The sequence below is a fragment of the Oratosquilla oratoria genome, chromosome 28 (assembly GCF_046742065.1).
Source record: "Oratosquilla oratoria isolate Oo_2021 chromosome 28, ASM4674206v1, whole genome shotgun sequence".
Classification (NCBI taxonomy): Eukaryota; Metazoa; Arthropoda; class Malacostraca; order Stomatopoda; family Squillidae; genus Oratosquilla; species Oratosquilla oratoria.
The window spans coordinates 46,719,340-46,742,325 of NC_134804.1; the positions used below are offsets into that span (position 1 = coordinate 46,719,340).

At 40.0% G+C, this 22,986-nt stretch overlaps 1 protein-coding gene across 3 annotated transcripts in view; it reads left to right on the top strand.

The window, feature by feature from the left end:
* LOC143040398 (sodium/calcium exchanger Calx-like) overlaps nt 1-22,986 on the top strand; it is a 68,818-nt gene that overhangs the window by 32,246 nt on the left and 13,586 nt on the right. For all 3 annotated transcript variants that reach the window (XM_076211442.1, XM_076211444.1, XM_076211443.1), the window contains exons 7-15: nt 529-585; nt 1,083-1,207; nt 2,441-2,534; nt 4,539-4,686; nt 14,835-15,028; nt 17,291-17,435; nt 18,181-18,359; nt 19,610-19,760; nt 20,010-20,185. In XM_076211442.1, coding sequence (XP_076067557.1) covers nt 529-585; nt 1,083-1,207; nt 2,441-2,534; nt 4,539-4,686; nt 14,835-15,028; nt 17,291-17,435; nt 18,181-18,359; nt 19,610-19,760; nt 20,010-20,185 — 1,269 coding nt within the window. The remainder of the gene's footprint in view (nt 1-528; nt 586-1,082; nt 1,208-2,440; nt 2,535-4,538; nt 4,687-14,834; nt 15,029-17,290; nt 17,436-18,180; nt 18,360-19,609; nt 19,761-20,009; nt 20,186-22,986) is intronic.

Genomic DNA, 22,986 nt, shown 5'->3' on the forward strand with positions numbered 1-22,986 from the left:
TTGCAGCACAGCTTGCAGACAACTTACAACGATAGTATTCTTAAGCAGACGAAGCTTCTGCTCGCAGCATACTTAAATTAAAGCATTACGAAAAACAAACTTGAAAACCTCTTCCGAGGGGAAACGAGCCTTACGACAAAAAGATATGTAAACATGGGGATACACGGACGTATAAAAAAGCCCCGTTACCTCTCGTAACGGCACACTTATAATACAACTAGGTAAATGCAACTTGGTAAATAAGTGAAAGATGATGAAGGAGCTCTATTCTTTTAAAGAACAGCTTTAACTATTAGTATGTGTAGCAGTAATTAAAATAATTGTTACACTTGTACAACCCAACATAATTAAGTGTGGCCTAATGAATTATTTGCTTGCTCTTTCATTTCTAAAATTTTCACATATGAATGTGTTAAATACAATATCACTTCAGTATCCTTTACAATTTCTAATTATAAGCTTCTTCATAATTCTCACTCAAGTGTGTATTATCTTTGATTGCTAAGAATATTCTTTCTTTTTCAACAGGTATATGCTGCTATAAATAAACAACTAAAAACTGCAACACTTGAAGGTTTGCCAGAGGTAGTGTCAGATGTTTGTATATTTGTGTAATTGGACTAGATAAGTAGATTTAGCTATACTATAAGTTTGACAATAGTGATAATTGTCACCTTGAATTCTGTTGGTGCTGTAAGTTTGCCAATAATGATAATTGTAACCTTGAATTCTGTTGACTGGAAACTCACAGTCTTGCAGTAACCAGCATTGGTGTTATAGATCCCTCTGGGAATAAACACTGAATTGTTGTATTCATACAAGTAAAATTCCAAAGCTTAATTCTTATATTCCATAGGTTATAAAATTTTAACTTGTTTAATGTATCCACTCTCTCACTCTCTCTCTCTCTCTCTCTTTTAATAATCTTATAATTTTTCATCCTCTCTGTGTTGCATTGAAAATCTACCATAACACTGTTCACCTATTTACTCTTATGGAACAGATACACTATACTACTAGTATATTATTTAATTAAACCTGTATTCTAATGGAAACTATATTTTCCATTGATTATTCTACAGGTGAATTCTTCCAAGAATGCTATAGTTGATTTTCATGCAGCATCTTGTGCAGTGATGAAAGACACAGAAAAGCTCATGGTGACTATCTGCAGGACTGGATGCACCAATAATATTGCCAGAGTGAGGTAAAGTATATATTTATTCAGTGAAATTCGTTGAAGGTAGCATGTAACTCATTTAGAAATTCTTTGAAGGTAGCACATAACTTACAATTACACAGGATTACATAGGAAGAGCATACCAAGAGGAAGCCTTTGGGTCCATAACTAGGTTTGATGCTAATGATGGATTGTTTAACAAAGAAATTAATAAACAAGCAAACCAAACAATTGGCAGGCATTACAGCATATTGCGTAGGTGTTTATCAAGATTCTTCATCCAGGAGGTGCTCAGATGAGAGGGAGGGTGGGAGGGGTGTGGAGTGTATGTGGGGATGAAATGGGTGGGAGTGTTTTTATGCCTTTCCCTTTTTGGCTACCTCCATTGTAAGGGGGAAAAAGCCTTGGTATATGTATGTATATTTATCAAGATGAATTTAAAAATTTCAAACCATACTGCATTGCACTTCTGTAGAAAGTTTATTCCATTCATTGACTACATGGTTGGTGAAGTTGTTCCTACCCACTTCCAAGTTAAATCTATAGCCTGACAGCTTGAAACCATCATGTCTTGTCTGATTCATATTCACTGTGAAGATTTCTTAACTTTTTATGTCAGTTGACTTTAAAATCTTGAAGACCTATATCAAATCACCCAAGTCTATGTTTTTGAGGGAAAATAGATTCAATTGTTTTAGGCAACATTCATATGATCTATTTCTGATATATGAAATCAGTTTTCTGGTTCACCACTGTACTTTTTCCAATCTGTCATTGCCTTTAATGAGATTTGGTGACCATGCAGACACAGCATATTCAAAATGTGGACAGACTGATCATCTATAGTCAGGTTGATGACAGATGGACTTTTGATATCAATGAATTGTGCAAGCAGTCCTAGAATCTTATTTGCTTTCTCTGAGGCTACACTGATAATTACATCAAGATCCTTTTCACTATCCACTTTTGTTATAATTTATCCAAGTAACTTATAGTCATACTTAGTGTCACTTTTACCTATGTGCCCCATTGGTGATCCAGGCAGTGGGCAGAGACAGGGATTAACTTTCATCCATGAGGAGCTAAAATAAGAGGGAAACAATAGGTGGTGGATGAGAGTAGAATGGGTGGGAGTGGGCGCATTCCTTGACTGGCTACTTCCCTTATAAAAGGGAGGAAGCCCTTGGTATATAGGTAGATGTAAATATATATGGTCTTTGCTCAGAATAGTTTTAATACAAAATTTCTGTACCATTACAGGGTTGAATCCTCTGATGGGACAGCAACAGTTGGTAAACATTATACTGAGATTAATGAAACAATTACCTTTGCACCTGGTGAAGTAGAGAAACATGTAAGTTACATTTGTTGTTAATATTCTTGAAACTACATTCATCGTATTTTGATTTTTTTTTTAGATAATTTGTTGTCATATGATGCTGAGCAATGTAGCCACAAATTGATAGTCAAAAACACCCAAAAACCTACCTCAAATAACTAGAATTATGACTGGCAAAAATGAGAATATCTGTATTCCCTCAAAAGTTCTCAAGAACAATCCTATGTGTTGTTACTTCATTGTGTGTCAGAGAAGCATCCAATGGTCAGATTTGATATCCTCTCCCACTGGACATAAACCTTCAAATATTTGACCTCACATTTGATACAAATTATGTTTGCTCTTAACAGATATTCAGAACAGTTGCAGGCATGAAATTGAACAAGACTTATCACTTTACATAAACAACTCCTACAGACCACACTTAACTATGCTTTCACAGTATAACATTCAATAATAATAAAATCAATTATAATAATGATACATACATACACCAAGGGATTTTCCCCCTTACAAAGGAGGTAGCCAGAGTCAAAGGCATATATCTACTCCCACCCATTTCATCCTCACATACTCCACTCCCATTCACCACCCTTCCCTCCCTCTTTTCTTGGCTCCTTTTGGATGATGGGTCATCCCTGTATCTTGCCCACTGTCCTGGGTGAGAAGCAATGCAGCAAGATACAGCATATCTACAGCAAGGCTGCTTCATTTAATTGGCAACCCTCTCTCCATCTCCTCATGCAGAAAAAGACAAGACAGGGAGAAATCACTTCATTCTCCCTTCCTCAACAGACATCCCCCTCTTTCTCAATGCCTCTTTTACCCCCATCCATCCATCTCATCCGTCATTGCCCCATCAAGCTCACTCACTCCACCTCTGCCTTCCACACCTATTTTACTAATCATACTTCACTTATTCTTTCCATGTGTCCCAAACCATACCAATACTCTTTCATCAACCCTATCTTCCAACTCCCTTTCCACCCCCACTCTCCTCCTCAACTCCTTGTTTCTCACTCTATAGCAGTAAATATGTTGAATTTATATTTACATATTTAAAGTATACATGTCTTTTCCATTTCTGTACTACAGGTTTTACCTAACTGTAGGTTTTGCTTACCATATTTTACGTCTTGCAAGATACTGGATCTTGGAAGATGCACCTTAATATTTGAAAGAAATTTCTTAGGAAAAAAAAAACATTCTCATACAAGAACACATTCACCTTATACCCGACCACTGAACACAAAAACATAAGAAGCAAGGAGTCTGCAAGACACTATTGTCTCAGCACTCATTACAAATTTGCTGGAGCACTCACCACAAATTTATGTAAAGAAAAATACCATAGGTAAATATGTACACACAGTGAAGCAGTCCATCTCTTCTTCTTGTTTCAGTGGCGGGTGACAACACGTATTGGACGTATTGTTTACATTACGAAATCACTTGTCTGATTTTGTTTGTATGGTGATGATACTAGTTGGTGATTAGTAAATATACTATACATTTTTCATTGTCCAAGGGTGGTTTTATTTTCATAAAAATAAACTACAAATTTAAAAAATATGCATGTAGAAATATAAAACTTGAAAGAAATTTATTCATCCCCAAATCCTGAGAACTGGATTCGTGTAAAAGTTCTGAACTCTCATCTGCAGAGTTATCACTACTGTCAGTCATGTACAATAGATGATCCTCACTACCATCCATGGCATTACTTATACCACACTTTTTGAAAGACTTTACAACAGCTTGAGCTTGGGTGTTGCCTTACAATACAAAATTCATCTTGGAAGACGCACTAGTATTTTTCAGGGTATTTTTTAGGAAAAAAAATGCATCTTGTAAGCCATAAAATATGATAATTCTGTGCTTGGTATCAGACCAGTGTTACTCCCTTTTCTCTTTTAAATTTAAGGATGGGTGTAGTTGCTGTATTTCATGGTGAAAATAGATTACTTTTGTAATTTGATGATTCTAGTATTTTTCTTTAAAAATGGGGTTCTTCAACAGATTCCTGTTATGATCATCAATGGCAGTCAATGGGAGCCTGATAAGAAGTTCTTCTTGCAACTAACATTACCTTTGGATGAAAAGGAGCTGTCAAACATTCAAATCGGCCATATCTCTGTTATGGAGATAATTTATTCTAACAGTGATGGTAAGCTTTCTCCAAATTTTGTTTAGTACATCATATGGGATGAATGTTGAGTAACTGCATTTGGTAGCCCTTCAAAATGAATATTTGATATATCTTTTGTGCCTAAATATATACTACAAGATTTTTTTCAAATCCAAAACCAAAGAAAATAAAAAGGTAACCTAAAAACTATGAAGAATTAACCAAGCACACACACACAATAAAAGTAGCTTTTACCTACTTGGATGAAGAAATGGTAAAGAATATCCTAGTCACATTGATAAGGCCTAAATTGGAGTACGCAGTGACACTATGGTCACTCGGTACAAAAAATATATAAAGAAGATTGAGAGAATCCAGAGAGTAGCTACAAAGATGGCCCCAGAACTATCATAACTCTCATAAGAAAAAAGAATGTTGAAATTGGAATTGCTGACTCTGGAACAAAGAAGGGAAAGAGGTGACTTGTTGACCATCTACAGAATTACAAGAGGCATGGAAATCCTTTATAGAGAAGACTTACTAAATTGGGATAAGCAAAACACGAGAGGACATGGAAAGAAGCTCAAAAAGGACAATTATAGATGAGACCTGAAAAAGAACAGGTTTCCCCACAGAGTGGTGGGTGTATGGAACATATTAGATGAAAGAACAGCATGTGCAAAAACAATACAAGAATTTAAGAGCAAATTAGATATGGACAGATACAAAGATGGGACACCACGGACATAGTTCCACTTCCCGTAAGATACAACTAGGTAAATAAATACAAAAAGGAAGTGAAGAAAGTGGGACCTGAAAAAGACCTGGGAGTAATTATCTCAAATAAACAAATAAACTAAATTGTCACAGAATCCTACAACTTGCTATGATCAATAAAGGTGGCTTTTACCTATTTAGACAAAGAAATGGTTAAGAAAATATTACTCACACTGATAAGGCCTAAACTGGAGTATGCTGCAACACTATGGTCACCCAGTACCAAAAAGAATATAAAGAAAATTGCAAGAATCCATAGAGCAACCACGAAAATGGCCCCAGCACTTGTAAACCTGTCATATGAGGAGAGACTGGCTATAGCATGTCTACTGAGAATATGCTACCTTTCCTCACACTTACTGCTGGATACAGACAGACTCAAGTCTATGGTACTTAGGCAGACAGAACCCAGCACATGACAGCATGTCTGGTCACAATCAGTCAAAGCTGGTGAAAGAATACTTTGCACATATGCACAGCTATACACAATTTTTCATGTACACCACCTGAGGGAGAGGCACAGCTGACAAGTAGTCTGTATGGTGTGGTGTAGGTGTGATGTGTCATATCAGGTGTTTGTGTTTGGCGTGCAGTCTTTCTAGGTGTCTCATGTGAAGTTTGTGTTTGTGTTGGTTGAGTGGATGGATGTTGATATCTCAGTGTAGGGACTCAGACATTCTGAAGTTACTCCATCGTACATACTTACATATACCAAGGCTTTTTCCCCCTTCCAAGGGAGGTAGCCACAAAAGGAAAGGCATAAAAACACTCCCACCCATTTCATCCCTAAATACACTCCACACCCCTCCCACCCTTCCTCTCATCTGAGCACCTCCTGGATGACGGGTCATCCCTGAACCCTGCCCACCGCCCTGGGTCAGAAGCAGTGTCGCAAGACACAGTACATCCACAGCAAGGCCGCTTCATTTAATCGGCGACCCCCCCTCTCCGTCCCCCTTTGCATATAAGGAGAGGACGGGGAGAAATCCCTTCGGGCTGCGTCAAAATTTACTCACACATACTACCCCACCCCCCAGCCTATTCCTCCTCATGCAGTCACAACATCATCCATATACAACCATTCTCCACTCACCTCTGTCTTCCGTCCTCTCCCTTCCTTCCTCAACAGACATTCCCCTCTTCCCCAAAGCCCCCTTCACCCCATCCATCCACCTCATCCTAGGACGTCCCCTCATGTTCACTCCCTCCACATCTGCCTTCCATACCTCTTTTACTAGTCTTTCTTCACTCATTCTTTCCATGTGTCCAAACCATCCTAATATTCTTTCATCGACCCTCTCTCCCAAATCCTTTTTCACCCCTGTTCTCCTCCTCACCTCCTCATTTCTCACTCTATCTAGCCTAGTAACCCCCACCATACTTCTCAGACACCTCATCTCAAACACATTCAAACTCCTTCTCTCTTCTTCTCTTATGTTCCACGTTTCTGCCCCATACAGTGCTGTTGGCACAATCACTCCTTCATACAGTCTCCTCTTCGCATCCATTCCCAAATGTCTATTTCTCATTACACTCTTTAAACCACCAAGGCATTTACTCGCTTCTCTCAATCTACATTCTACCTCCACCTTCACTCCACCTTTTCCTGCTACACTTGCACCCAAGTATCTAAAACTATCCACTTCCTCCAGTCGCTCTCCCTTAATGTTCACTTCCAGTCTACTGCCACTTTCACCCCTTGTACATCTCATCACCTTACTTTTACCCACATTTATCTTTAGCTTTCTTCTATCACATACTCTCCCAAACTCTGCCACCAGCTTCCTCAATCCCTCCTCTGACCCTGCCACAAGCGCAGTGTCGTCCGCAAACAACAGCTGGCTCACCTCCCACTTTTCTCCATTTTCTTTAACAATCTCCAATCCCTGACTCACTACCCTAGCATTTACCTCTCGCACCACCCCATCCATGTATAAGTTGAACAGCCAGGGCGACATAACGCATCCTTGACGAAGTCCCACCTTTACTTCAAACCACTCACTCTCTCCATTTCCAATCCTAACACATGCTCTACTACTCACATAAAAACTCTTGACAGCTCCCAAAAGCTTTCCTCCTATCCCATAAATCTGCATAACCTCCCACAGTGCCTTTCTGTCTACCCTATCATAGGCCTTTTCCAGATCCATAAAAGCCCAAAAAACATCCTTCCCCTTTCCTATAGCTTTCTCACATATCTGTCTTACCACAAAGATCTGATCTACACAACCTCTACCCGTCCTAAATCCACACTGTTCCTCACCAATTACTCCTTCTCTTCCTCTCCTAATCCTCTCAATTAAGATTCTCCCATAAGCCTTCCCTACTACACTCAACAGGCTAATCCCTCTGAAATTACTACATTCACACTTGTCCCCTTTTCCCTTGTAAAGAGGAACTATACAGGCACTACTCCAGTCCTCCGGTACTTTACCCTCTCTCCAGCAAACATTAAATAATCTCACCAACCAGTCCACCATCACTGAACCTCCCTTTTTCAGACATTCTGCATGACATCCATCCAGACCAGGTGCCTTACCTGCTTTCATCATCTTTACAACTGCCTTCACCTCATCCTTCCTTATTTCTCCTCCGTTCTCCTCACTCATCACTCTCATTTTCTTCGTATTTCCCACTGCAGCTATCTTTCCTTCCCTATCCTCCTTCACATTTAGCAACTCCCTAAAATATTCTGCCCATCTTCCCCTCACTGCCATCTCTTCCATTATCAACTCTCCATCTGTACCTTTTACCTTTTCTTCCCTACTTGATTCGCCTCCTCTTCCTCTCTTAATTTCTTTCCAAAACATCTTTTTATTACTTTCAAAATTTTCTGTCATACTCCTACCCCATTTCACATCTGCTCTCCTCTTTGCCTCCTTTACCTTTTGCTTTACTTCTCTTTTCTTTTCTTTGTACGTCTCATATGACTCCCCTGTCCTCTTTTGTAACCAATCTGTGAATGCTCGCTTCTTCTCTTCTACAACCTTCTTTGTTTCCTCATCCCACCATTCACTACCCTTTCTCCTATTTCCCCCTGTCCTTCTTGTTCCACACACCATCCTTGCACACTTTAAGACTCCCTCCTTGAACCATCCCCATTCCTCCTCCACACCCATCTCTGCTCTATCCTTTACTCCCTCCCACTCCTCCTTCAGCTTCTTTTCGTACTCCTTCTCCTTTTCCTTTTCATTCAAGGAGTTCACTCTAAGAACCTCCCTACCTTTTGTCCCTTTCCTCCTTCTCCATCTATCCTCCACTCTCAACTTACCTTCCACCAAAAAATGATCTGATATTCCCCCACCTTCTCCCCTTAGCACATGTACATCCTTAACTCTTCCTATCATAATCCTATTTACCACTACATAATCCATTAGCGCTCTATCTACCACCCTTCCCTCCACCACCCTCTCCCATGTGTACTTATGCTTGACTTTCTTCCGAAACACTGTATTTGCTATCATCAACTCTCTTTCTAGACACATTTCCACCATCAACTCTCCACTACGATTCTTTCCTGGAACTCCACACTTCCCAACCTCTCCATCGATTGGACCATTTCCCACTCTAGCATTAAGGTCTCCCAGTACTATTACATTGACATTTCTTCCTAAACCCTCTATGCACTCATTTAAATCTATCCAAAAGGCCTCCCTTTCTTCCATGCTCTTCTCACTGCCCGGCCCATATGCACTTACAAAGACCCACATCTCCTTTCCCAGTTTCACCTTCATCCACATTATCCTTGAGGAAACCTCCTTCCACTCCACTACCCCTTTACCTATCTCCTCACTTACAAGAATAGCCACCCCTTCCCTCCCTCGCCCTCTCTTCACTCCTGATAACCTCCCACTTACACTCCCAAACATACACTCACCCTTCCCTTTCAACTTAGTTTCACTCAAAGCCAACACATCCAACTTTCTTCTCACAAACATACTACCTATCTCTTCCCTTTTACTCTCATCTGTACCACATCCACGCACATTAAAAGACCCAAACCTTAGGGTGCTGGCCCGAGGCCCGCCAGCACCCCTTATGCCTTCACTTTTGTCTTTAGGATGTGTGCCCCGTGGGGCTACAGGGAGAAGGATGCCTAGTCCCTCTCCCCGTCCCTTTCTTCTCGCCTCTTACGATCCAAGTGGGAAAACTTGGTGGCAGTATTCTTTTCCCCCACCACAGGGAATTCCCCCAATCAGAAAGAGAATACTCAGAGAAATGGTACAGGACAGCAACAAGGGGTTGGGGGACAGCATAACGGAGGGACAGTCGTAGTATAAAAGTGTCATCATTTCTCTATGAACAGAATTTCTTCTATCATAGACAAAATGATGTGTGGCTCTGGTCCGTAGGGGCGCCCCATATAGACCCTAAAGTATCGACTGCATGCTACTTTGCCACAATAACAAGCAGCCAATACCCCAGACGATACTCCATCGTGATCCCGTTATAATAGGTGATGGGTACATGAGTTTATATATTGGTTGTGCATAGAGAAAGGTCACATGGCATAAGTTATGTTCCTTAACTATGTGTACTCAAAAGTAGCAGAGTTAAGGATCATAGCAGATACCATGTGACCTCTTCCCATGCACAACCAATATACAAACCTATATACCCACCACCTACTACCGTTGTCAAAGTTCCTTGTACCTCATGTTTTATATTTCTTCCATTTTTCCTCTCCTATTGTTGTAATTTTCTTACCACCTCTCGCTGCCACAATCAATCAATCCCCATCATCCTCCACATTCAACAGCTCTCTAAAATACTTTACCCATCTTCCCCTTACTGCCTTCACTTCCATCAACATCTGTCCATCTACACCTTTTACATTTTCTTCTCTGCCTTACCCACCTCTCCTTCCCCTCTTAATTTCCTTTCAGAGCACCTTTTTATTCTTTTCAAAATTTTCTGTCATATTCCTACCCCATTTTACATGTGTTCTCCTCTTTATCTCATATTTTGCTTCTCTTCTTTTTTCTTTGTACCTCTTATGCTTCTTGAGTCCTACTTTGCAACAAATCCCTAAATGGTCACTTCTTTTTTTATATTCTTATGTCTTTGTTTATGAACTGCTAATATTTTTTCCATTATTCTATTCTTTGTTTTTCCTGTCGTAGGTTGTCACTGTGGTAAATGCTGCTGAGATGAACAGTCTGAGGCATGTGTATATTTACCTAATTATAATACACAGGAGAAGTCATTCCAAAGACAGAAAAGAGTTGCACTAGTATGTCTATGTTCACCTCACCACCCCACACTGAAACAGTACCAACACAGAATCTTCATGGTATCAGGCACCAGTTGATACAACTACCATACAGGTCCTGGAGCTGCAACGTCTACGTCGTGGGACCACCCCCCAACCCCAAGAGTTGGGGGCCAATCAGCAGCAACTACCCCTGGCCATCAGCTCTACGCAGATGGCACCGATCCCCAAGGAGGAGCTACGCCTACCTGGGGGAGTACCACAATCCTTTTTTTCCAACACACAATGTTACGTTTTTTCTGCACTGAGGGGTCATTTTCCGGCGATCACCCCTCTTCTTCTACTTTTAGCCGGAGATGTAGAGAGCAATCCTGGGCCCACCACAAAATACACATGCCCAACATGCTCTAAACCCATTACTTCGAGCAGACAGACAAAGGGCTCAGTTCAGTGCAATATGTGCAAAAACTGGGCCCACCTCACTTGTACAACACTTGCTGACACAAACCAATACACAAACACTTGGACATGTTCTACCTGCCCTCCAGTAACCCCAATCCCACCTCCCCAACCACAGCCAACACCCTTACCCACTCCCAATTTCCCTTTGCCCTTACCCCCGATTAGTACTCCCCTTCCTTTGTCCCCGATCTCTCCTTTCCCCCCCTCTGACCCAGATCCTACACCTTCCCCACTACCACCCCAACCTCAACCCCAAACGGCAACATACAACACATACAAAACACACAACATCAACATATTACAACACAACATTGACGGCATTAACACTAAAAAACATGAACTTGAACACTTTCTTAAACAACACAACATACACATTGCAATTCTACAAGAAACAAAATTAAGACACTCACACAAAACACCATCATTTCATAATTACACCACCATCAGACAAGACCGGACTGACGGCAATGGCGGTGGACTCATCACCCTGATCCACCATTCCATCTGTTTTGTGGACACAAGTGCCACAACCAAAATTCTCCTCCCTACCACAGATAACACAACAGAAACCCAATCCATTTGTATCCGCACAGGCAACAATTCAACACTAACAATAGTTAACATGTACATTCCCCCCCAATCATCCCCCACAGTTCCAAACACCTTCAGACCTCAACTCAGCCAACTAACCTCAATCCCCAACCTGATCATGGGTGGTGACTTCAACGCCAAGTCGTCTGCCTGGTTTGTCGACAACCCTGACACAGACAGAGGGCTTGATATACAGACTCAATTCGACTCATTGACTATCATGAACAACACGCATAATCATACACATATCCCATACCAAGCCCTCTACACTCCCTCCTCTCCTGATATCACCTTTTGCTCCCCCTGCCTAACCCCAACAACATCATGGAGAGTGGTCGGAGCCCTTGGTTCTGACCACCTTCCAATCATCATCACCACCAAAACAAGATGCACCCCAGCTGGCCACAGACACACTTACACCAATTACAAGAGAGCTAACTGGGAAGCCTTTAATGAAGAGACAGAACAACATTTTGAAACACTTAACAGTACACCAATCACAAACATAAACAATGCTGTGCACGCTTTTAATACAATCATACAAAACGCAGACAAGAGATACATCCCTAGAGGCAACAGAAAATCACACAACCCCAACTTCACACCAGAAATCCAAGGCCTCATCAGACAACGTGACACACTTAAACACGATACCCCCACACCTATCCCTCAAAACATAGCAGACCAAATACAAACACTAAACACTGTGATTGCCAATAAAATACATGAACAAAAAACACAAAATTGGCAAAACTTTATCAATACACTTGATCACAAAACAAACACCAGCAAATTGTACAAAACACTCAACAGCATCACACTATCCAACACTAACACTACACGCTCTCACGCAGCAATAATCACAACAACAGATAATCTACCCTCAAACAGACAACAAGCAAACGCACTCATACGTCATTTTGCACAGACGAGCCATCTTACATCTCACCCTGACGACCGACGCACCATTCGACGTAAGAAAGACTTTCCCACAGACTCAGACTATACACCCTTCATAGACAGTCAGACAAAACTCGTAATGCATAGTCTCAAGCACTCATCTGCCTGTGGCCCTGATAACATAAGCAACATCCACCTAAAACACATTGGACCACAAGGTATACACGCACTCACAAACATTGCAAACTACAGCTATTCACACAACACTATACCCGACATCTGGAAGCATGGTAAAATAATCACCATTCCAAAACCGAACAAAGACCCAACAATCCCAACATCGCACCGCCCAATCACACTTCTCTGCACCCCCTCTAAAGTCATTGAACGCCTAATACTTAAACTTGTCACACCATATATTCCCCTTGCTGACTCACAACACGGTTTTAGGCCACTACACTCCACAAACACTCTTCTGACAAACCTCACACAAAGAATTTTAGATGGCATCAATTCAGATAGGCCCCACCACAGAACACTTCTTATAACATTGGACATTAGTAAAGCTTTTGATGCTATCCCCCGCCACAACCTAACAAATAAAATATATAACACAGACATGCACAATAACACCAAAAGATGGCTGGCCAATTATCTGGCAGGCAGGAATGCTCATGTGTCATATAATGGCCAATCATCGCACATCAGAAACATTAAGAACGGAGTACCACAGGGCTCAGTTCTATCCCCCACATTATTTAATCTATACATGCATGACTTACCCACGCCAGACACCTCAGAAATACAAATCTCTTCCTACGCAGACGACATAACAATCACATGCACACATCGTAACACAGACAAAGCTGCAGAAATAATCCAGCCTTACCTTGACACATTCAACACATGGTTCATCACAAACAGACTCAAAATAGCTCCAACCAAATCTACAGCAACACTTCTCACCAACTGGACAAAAGAACACAAATACATACCTCATCTCTACATCAACAACACTCTAATACCACACACAAACACACCGAAAATTCTTGGTGTAACATACGATACATCCATGTCTTTCAAACAACACCTCACAAACATAAAAAACAAATGCACACCTAGACTTAACGCACTTAAGTCAATCACTGGAACAACATTTGGACAAAACAAAGAAACTAATATAACAATATACAAACAATGCATACGCTCAGTGATGAATTATGCGAGTCCTGCATGGGCTCCTAATCTCAGTGAGACACACCACAACACCCTTCAAATCATACAAAACAAAGCCCTAAAAACAATTACAGGCTGCACAAATACATCACCTACAGACCATTTACACCATGAAACAAAAGTCCTCAAAGTCAAGGACCACCTCGACATGAGAGGCACACAAACACTTGCTGCAGCCACCACAAACACATCACACCCGCTACACTACATAGCAGAACACCCACACACACCAAGAAACATTAAAACTACACCCAAAGACCTTTATTACACACAGATACTCTCTTCTCTTCCTCCACAACCACCAAATACCAGCCTCCGGAAACATATTCATAATCATATCACTCACCGCTCCATTAACACACTGAAAGACAACACACTGCTGCATGCCAGACCCCCTGATATCCACCCTTCTGAATCCTCTCTCCCACGTAAGGACAGAGTCCACTTGGCCAGACTGCGATGCGGTCACCACCCAGCACTTCTAAGCTACCAGAAGAGGCTGGACGACCGTGTTGTGAACAGCTGCCCAGGATGTAACACTTCACCCCATACCATACAACACATAATGGAAGACTGCATTATACACAATCATGCACGCAAACAACACAACATACACTCTATAAAGGATTTGTGGGAAAACCCAGTTTCGGCTGTGGCCTTCCTTGGGGAGACGGGACTGCTCGGACAGACAGTCTAGGGAACGACAACAACAACAACAACAACAACAACTACCATACAGGCATAGAGCACTTCATACTGCACAGTCCTTTACTCACTCAGTTTTCCTTGAGGCCATGGGTCTTGTTCAAGAGAACTAGGGTAACAGATTGATTAATTGATTGAACAGTAATTCCTTAATGTGACTTAATCTTACTTTTGATGTTTTTTTTTTCTATTTGGTGTGGTGGGAGTAGTTTCTATGCCTTTTTCTTTTTGGCTACCCCTTGTGTAGGGGGAAAAAGCCTTTGATATATGTATGTATGTATTTTCTATATTTTTCTTTCTTCAGAGCCCAGTGTAGTGATGTTTAGCCAGCCTAGTTTTCTTGTGAAAGAGAGTGTTGAGAAAGCTATCATCCCAGTCACCCGAAAAATGAGACCAGATGGTAACATTTCTGTCAAGTGGCGTACAATTGACAGAACTGCTACAGATGGCAAGGATTTCAAGGGTGGGGAAGGAGTAATTGAATTCAAACACGCTGAGGTAAGACTGAATCTTTTGTTTGATGATTAATCCCTATACTATGGGAGCATTAAGGGCTTTCTTCCAGGAGAATCATGGTTCCCTGGAAACTAGTAAAAGCGACTGGATCAGCCCATAAGTTACTCAAGGAAGAAAAATTGTATTGTTATCTGGATATGGTAAGGGTGGAGCAATGTACTATGAGGTGTTCTGTGTCCTCTGTGTTATGGCTGCATCTGGGGACAGTATACTTCTGTAGCCAGGCCTAATCTGTGCTGGTATTGTTTTAGTGGTGAATGGTAAACTGAATGCAAGTGTGCTAGTGTCGTTCTTGCTTCCATTTTAAAGGATTTTTCCGTGGGGGTGATGTCTGTTGGGACTTGATGGAGTAGAGAATTTGATGGTTAGTCGTGAAGAGCTTACTTTGTGTTTTTGTGAGTGGGGGACAGTGAAAGAGTGTGTGATATTGAGTAACTAATTCATTCAATATTCAGTGACCAATACAAGGGAGCGTGTGTCGTGTGTTAGGAAGTTATTGAAACACTGGCTGCTTGGGTGTCTACAGGGTGTGCCCAGTCCCGCAGGGCATGCGATGTTGCCAGGTGTTAATTAGGTCATTTACAAATATACCTAGTAACCCTGTGCTCTGGTGGTAATTACATGCATGTGACATCACCATGCTTTGATGTCCTCACTCCTACATACAAATGTCCTGATCCTCAGCTGACTTCCAGTATTTTTCCCAGTGATTGGAGAATTCTGTAGGAGCCTCTAGACATCTAGGAATAAGCATGACCAGAGCTGTATGAGCTGTATTTCATGCAATATCTTATTTACACCAGCCATGATGGCATGTTCCAACCATCCGAGGCACCACAACTAAAACGATCATAAGTGAGTGTCAGCTTGTGGGCTTGGGACCAAGAGATTGCCCAGTGGCATAGGTGCCGGTGAGGCGCCTAGTAGTGGGGGAGTGGGTGGGACCCTGGTAGCAGGTGGGACCAGGTCAGCAGGAGAGAAAAAGGGAGGAGGTGGTGTCTGGCCCAGCATAGGAAGTGTTGCACAGGTGATAGGGGCTGTAAGGGATTGCAATGCCTCCACTAACCTGTTGTTACTGTCATTATCCTCCCTCTGATCCTGTTTCATCGAGACGAGCTAAGCAATACCTGGGCTGCCATCCCACAAAGATGTCATGTCTGGGTGATCCTAGGGGGTGGGAGGCGTCAATGTCCACATCACTCGACATTGATGCAAATGAATCGCTCCATTGTTCCATTGTCCGCAGGCTGGATGCATGAGTCAGCGTCGCTCTGTATGTAGTACTATTTGTGTATCTTTAGCGTGATGGTATGGGGCCATGTGGCGCTACACTGTGTATGCATGTTAAAAGGATGCCATTGTACTCTTGGGTGGGTTACGTGTCTTACTACATAGCGCCCCATAGTAACTAATTCTGCACTATGATTATGTGAGTGAGTTACCATTGTGTTACACTATACCACAAGTGTGACCATGATTTTGTGTGGATGTGTCATGTAGTATGGGTGGTTGTTGTAGATGTTTGTATAGTATGCTCCATATGTAATTTTTTGTTTCATTTTGTTGGCTGTGCTTGTGCAATATAACGAGATGGGTGACTATGGTTCAGTGGTCCAACACAGAACTGTGTACTTATCATTTTCATGTGGTGTTGTATGGGAAGAGTTTTGGTTTCTATGTGTAAGTGTTCTAATCAGGTCCTTATGGTTTAGCCTAATATTATTTTTAATTCTTTATTTTGTGTATTATAGTTTGTAAAGTGTGCGTTTTCTTAATCAATGGGAACCATGCTGTAGAAATATAATTGAGTGTGGTTCTTATGAACTGTTTGTAGACTGTGATATGAGTTTCCTTCTGTTATTCAAAGCCCATACTTGTGACCAATTTTAATATTTTTATCTTCTTGTTGATTTTTAATGTCAGATTTTTTTATGTGCAGGATGCAGGTCATGTACCAAAAGTGAGGCCTAGAATTTTTAGGATGTTTTCTAATGGAAGGGTTTAGCCATTTAATTTTACTATTGGGTGATGAGAGGCCAGTAGAAATGATGGGTGCTCAGGAGACAAAATGACTAGGCCATTGGTGGGAAAAGTAACATAAACATCAAGTAATTCTTCAGCACACTATAGTAATGAAAGTTTTTAATTTTATATAGGAATTGGAGAGTTTGCTTACCATACTGTGTAAACAAAATTAATGTGCATGGATAGTTGTTGTACTTGTAAAATTTTCCATGATTGCAGGTTGAGAGAAACATTGAAATCCCTATCATTAATACTATGGCACCAAAGAAAAATGAATACTTTGAAATAGAGCTCTTTGATGCAGACAATGGTGCAAATCTTGGTCAGATCCACCAAGTAGCTGTTACCATTACTGATGATGATGGTAAGTTTTCAAACTCTTTGATCATAATCTTTCTCTTGAGTTTTATCAACTGTTTCGAAACCTAGAGCCCTACAGTAGTGAACAACAGTTCATGGGGCCTCCCATATATACTTTGGAGAGAGACGTGTTGGCCAATCAATTGTGTTGATGCCATGAAAGAATGGGTCAATCAGGTGTCTCAGTTTCAGGAGTCTGGGGCAGTGATGTCATCATCCGAGCCATGCCTGGGGCAGTGATGTCATCACTTGAACCATGTGCCTCATTGAGTGGATGTCTCTCATAGGTGATGCTGATGGAATGACCACAAATTCCTTTGATTGCATATTCATTTTAGACATTCTCTCCCAAATTAGGAGAGCTTCAGGAATCTGCAATTTTCTTCTGTCTTGTGCTTGTCTTATTATTTTAGTACTTTCTACCATCATGGGCCTAGTAAGGATAGTATTGTGGCCAAATGCATTAGAATCAAGAACCTTAGTTTGATTTAATTGTAGGCTCTCAGATAGGAGTAATGACACTAACCATTGTTCAGTAACAAATAATAAATACCTGGCACACTATAGGCAGTCCTTGGTGCTGTCGCTATCTCCACCCACATTATTGCCAAATCTACATCACACTTTCTTTGGTATGGAATAGGTTAGTGAAAAATAACCACCTTATTCATAATTTCCATCTAATTCTCTGCTATAAATAACTATCACTATTCCCATGTCTGTAATGAATAACTATTATCTGTTTATAGATTTCAGCAATGAGCTCTCAAGAATTACAGCATTGACAAATGCCAATGTAGATGCTGTAAGAATACATCATAAATCCTATGGAGAGAAGATCAAGGCTTCTTTACAAGTCAATGGGGGTGATACTAAAAATGCTTCAGCTGTGGATTATGTTATGTGCATCGTCACTTTTCCATGGAAGGTTAGATTTGTTCAACATAAGCTAATGATAAGGAAGGGGTTGTCATATAATGAAACAGTGGAATTTAACTAGCTCCATCTTTTGGGTCCTTTTGTGGAAGTGCTGTACCTTGCTGCATTGCCTTTGACCTGAGGGATGTGGAGGGAGACAGGGATGATTCTTCATCCATGAAGCACTGAGATGTGAAGGGTGTTATATGTATTTATGAAGTGGTTGAGTGTTTTTAATCAGCAGGGAAAGGGCCTTTGATATGCACAGTGAATCTCCAGTATTCATGATAGGTTCCAAGACACCTTGCAAGTAGCAAAAAAATTAGAATACCCTTTTATAATAGTACAAACCTTGTTTTAATGCTTTTGTATTATTTTATGATGAGATTGTTAATACTTCATTTTTACATTTGAATTTTAAATATAATGATAGATTCCAATAACATTATATCAAAGTAGCCCAGTACTCACCAATAATAAAAGATTGATTGAATATTGCACACCAATTGGCTACTCTCTAATCGACAGCCAATAGTGTGGCCAGAAACATCCCATGCCACATTTATATTGTTGATATTTGAATATAGTATTAGCTTATATACTGTATATTGCTCTTTTGCACATTTTTAATTAATGTATTTAAAATTGATAATAATTGCGGAAAAACAGCGAATATACAATAGTAAGGTTCCACGAGAAAAGTCACAGATATGCAGGGTCACAATTAGTGAGTCATAGATAGGTGAGGACCTCTGTGTGCATGAGTGAACAGATATGTATAATATTCATAAACATTTCTAAAGAAAGTGATAACTTATCTTAATGTTTTAATAAGGTAAGCTAATAAGATACTGAAGGAAGAAAAGGAAAATAAAAAAAGTATTTTATTTCTAAAGAGAAAGAAAAACTATATGGGTTGTTGGGGAAAGGCATTGTGTACTGCCATATATTTACTAGGAGACTTAACTGCCTAGTTATACCGAGGCAACAGGACATCTAGCCTCTACCATGGCTTGTCTTCAACTGCCTTGTGACACTATGAGTCATGAGGTGGTCGGAGGCTGGAGGTTGTCATTCACCCCTACAAAATCAGAGGAAATGCTTTAGGGAAGTGTACTGATTATGTGTAAGGGAGAAATTAGATTTTGGTCAGATGTCACATGGAATGAGCTTTGATTTTTATATCTGATTTATTAAGTGTTAGTGTGATCATACAATTCTACTCTAGAAATTCTTTAAAGTTGACTCTTCCTTTTCCAGATTATCTTTTCCGTAGTGCCCCCCTCAGGCATATTAGGAGGTTCAATATGTTTCTTGGTTTCCTTATTATGTACTGGATTGCTTACTGCCATTATTTGTGACCTTGCAAGCCTTTTTGGATGTTTACTTAGTGTAATGGATTCAATTACTGGTAAGGAAATGATATATATTTTTATTTTTATTTCATCAATATAATTAGTGAAATTATACATAATCAGAGGAATTTTTTTTTATTGGACTACATTCATCATCTCATCTATATAACTTGTAAAATTACATCAGTAAATGAATATGTATTGGTTAATTTTATCTGTATTGTGTGTATATATTGTTGTATTATTTTTCTTATGATATTTTGTCTTGTAGTTCACCAAGGATATCTTTTTCTTTGTTCCCACAGGCTTAATAATTTTGGCCTTTCTAACATCATTACCAGATGTCTTTGCCATGAACGCAGCAGCTGCTCAGGAGAAATATGCTGATAATGCTTTAGGAATTGTGACAGGTTCTAGTGCTGTAGTGTTTCTGAGTCTGGGCTTAGCTTGGATGATGTCTTCAATCTACCATTCAGTACAGGTATAGTCCACTTATAAGAATTAACTTGGATTCTATTTCATTAATTAATCTGTTGTTCTGTGTCTCTCTAGCAGGAGACCAATGATTCCAAGATTTTGCCCACAAGATAGAGAATAAACACTGTGTTGTTGCTTGGTTATAGCAAGAACAGGGCAGTACAGGATGAGGTGTTCTTAGTACCCCCATGTGATGACTGCATCTGAGGCAATATGAGTCTGTGACCAGACCTATTCTGTGATAGTACTAGGTAATGGCCTGAATGTAGCCATATCACTATGGTTCATGCTGGTTATTAGAGGGATTTCTCAGATGGACTGAAGTTTGGGGAGTCTGGTGGAGTAAGGAGTTATGGGTTAGTCTTGGAATTGGTTTTGTGATTGGAGTGTGCATATATACAGTGAGACCTCTCATTAACGGATGTTAATTAGCTGTGTTTGCGGTGTTTTCGCTGTCCATTAATGAGATTTATGTGAGGGATACATTCCTGAAGGAATGGCATGATGTAAAAATTGCTTAAAGTGAATAGTTAAGTTTTACTATTGCTTACTTGATTTTTTACATTGTGTTATTCTACAGGAAGGGGAGCAATGCTTGTGGTGTCCCGTCTGCATATCTTGTTTTCTCTAAACTGTTTTTAAATTCATATATTGTTCTTGCACACACCACATTTTCATCTAACTTGTTCCAAATGTCTATTACCCTGTGGGGAAAGCTGTTCTTTTCCAGGTCTCTTCTATAACTGTCTGTCTTGATTTTCTTTCCGTGTCCTCTTGTATCTCTACTATACCATTTTATTAGATCCTCTCTATCAATAATTTCCATGTCTTTCATGATTCTATAAATAGTTATCAAGTCTCCTTTCTCGCCTCAATGCTCTAATATCTGTAGCTCAAGTTTTGCAAATCTTTCCTCATATGATAGTTCTGAGTGTGTTGGTGCCAATTTCGTAAGTTGCAGAAGATGCTTAGATAGTGTATGTATATATATATATATATATATATATATATATATATATATATATATATATATACATATATATATATATATATATATATTTTTTTTTTTTTTTTTTTTTTTTTTTTTTTTTTTTTTTTTTTTTTTTTTTTTTTTGTGCTTATTGTTAGACAGTGGGAGAGACTGGAGGAAAGTTGGGGGTGAGCCAGTTGTTATTTGCTGATGACACTGCATTTGTGGTTGGGTCAGAGGGGTTTCTGAGACAGCTAATGACAAAGTTTAGGAAAGAATGCGATAGGAGGAAATTGAAAGTAAATATGTGTAAAAGCAAAGTAATGAAATGTACAAGAGGTGAAGCTGGTAGCAAACTAGGAAGGAGAAAGGTTAGACAAAGTGGATAGTTTTAGGGTCACATGTGGCAGGGAATTGAGGGATGGAGGTGGAGGTAAACTTTAGAGTGAGGGAAGCAATGAGGGGAGGAGGAGAGTGGGCATGAAAAAGGAGCTGGTAGACAGGGTAGGTGAAAGAATACCAGGATGGTTTAGGCATATGGAAAGAATGAATGAAGAAAGACTATTGAGAAGAGTGTGGAAGGTAGAGATGGATGGAGTAAACTTGAGGTGTAGATCAAGAATTAGATGGACAGATGGGCTATGAGCAAATCCGGAATGTCTGTTGAACATGGAAGGGAGAAAGCAAGAGATAGGTTTTTGGAAAATGGTTTTAAGTAGACATTTTTTTGGCCTGAAGGGTTTTCTATTCATCTTCTTTATTTCCACATAAAGGGACAAAGAAGGAGGGTCACTGTACAATGTAGTGGCTTCTGACCTGAGCAGTGGGCAGGGGCATGGATGACCCGTCATTCACAAGGAGCTAGGATAAAAGAAAAATTATTAATGGATACGGGTGGATGCATGCCTTGTAAGGGGAAGAAACCTATTGTTATTTACATTATTATAGTTTTTATTTATTAATTTATCTTTTTTTTTTTTGCATCCGACCTAGATATGAACCAAAAGGTCTCCTGTCGGCATGCTTCACCTTTGTAATGCTTTGTAATCCTTTGGTAAATAGACAGGATGTGTTTAATTAATGTGGCAGGAAGGATGGGTGGGTCTCAAGGATTTTGCATAGAACTGTATGTCTTATCATTTTTATGTGCTGTTCTATGGGTAGGATTTTGGCTTCAGTAAGTAGCTAGATTTTCTGTTGGAGTGGTTTTAGTGCATCTGGTTATTATTCTTAAAGCTTGTTTTGTGTTGTTTGCAAGATGTCTCCATTCTGATTATTGGGAAACATGTTGTGTGTTTTGTGGTTCTCATGTGGTGTTTGTATACTGTAATTAACATTTCTTCTTGCTGGCCAAAACCAGTGGCTATTGATGTTAGAGTTTTTAATTTCCTATTAATTTTCACTGTTAAGTCTGAGATGTGTGAAGTGAAGGACATATTCATATCAAAAGTGAGCCCGAAAGTTTCATAGGTTTTGTTCAGTGGTCAAAATTGGTCATTTAACCTTACTGTTGTTTGGAGTGAACAATAATACTCATAATCTCTGGGAGAAAGTTGCCACTCTCTCATCTCAGTCACAGCTATAGATTGTTTAGACTATTTTAGCAATCTCTATTATGCAGGTAGATATGCACAGATGAATTAAGCTATTATAATTCAATCTATCCCATATGTATCACTATGAAGCTCTTTCCTCTTATAAAGGGGTGGCTGAGACAAACCCCATATCATATACAAATAGAAACCATTTAATCACCCCTCACATCTCACCTCCATTGGGATGAAGGGAGTTGGGTGTATTTACCTAGTTGTATTTACCTAGTTGTATTTTACGGG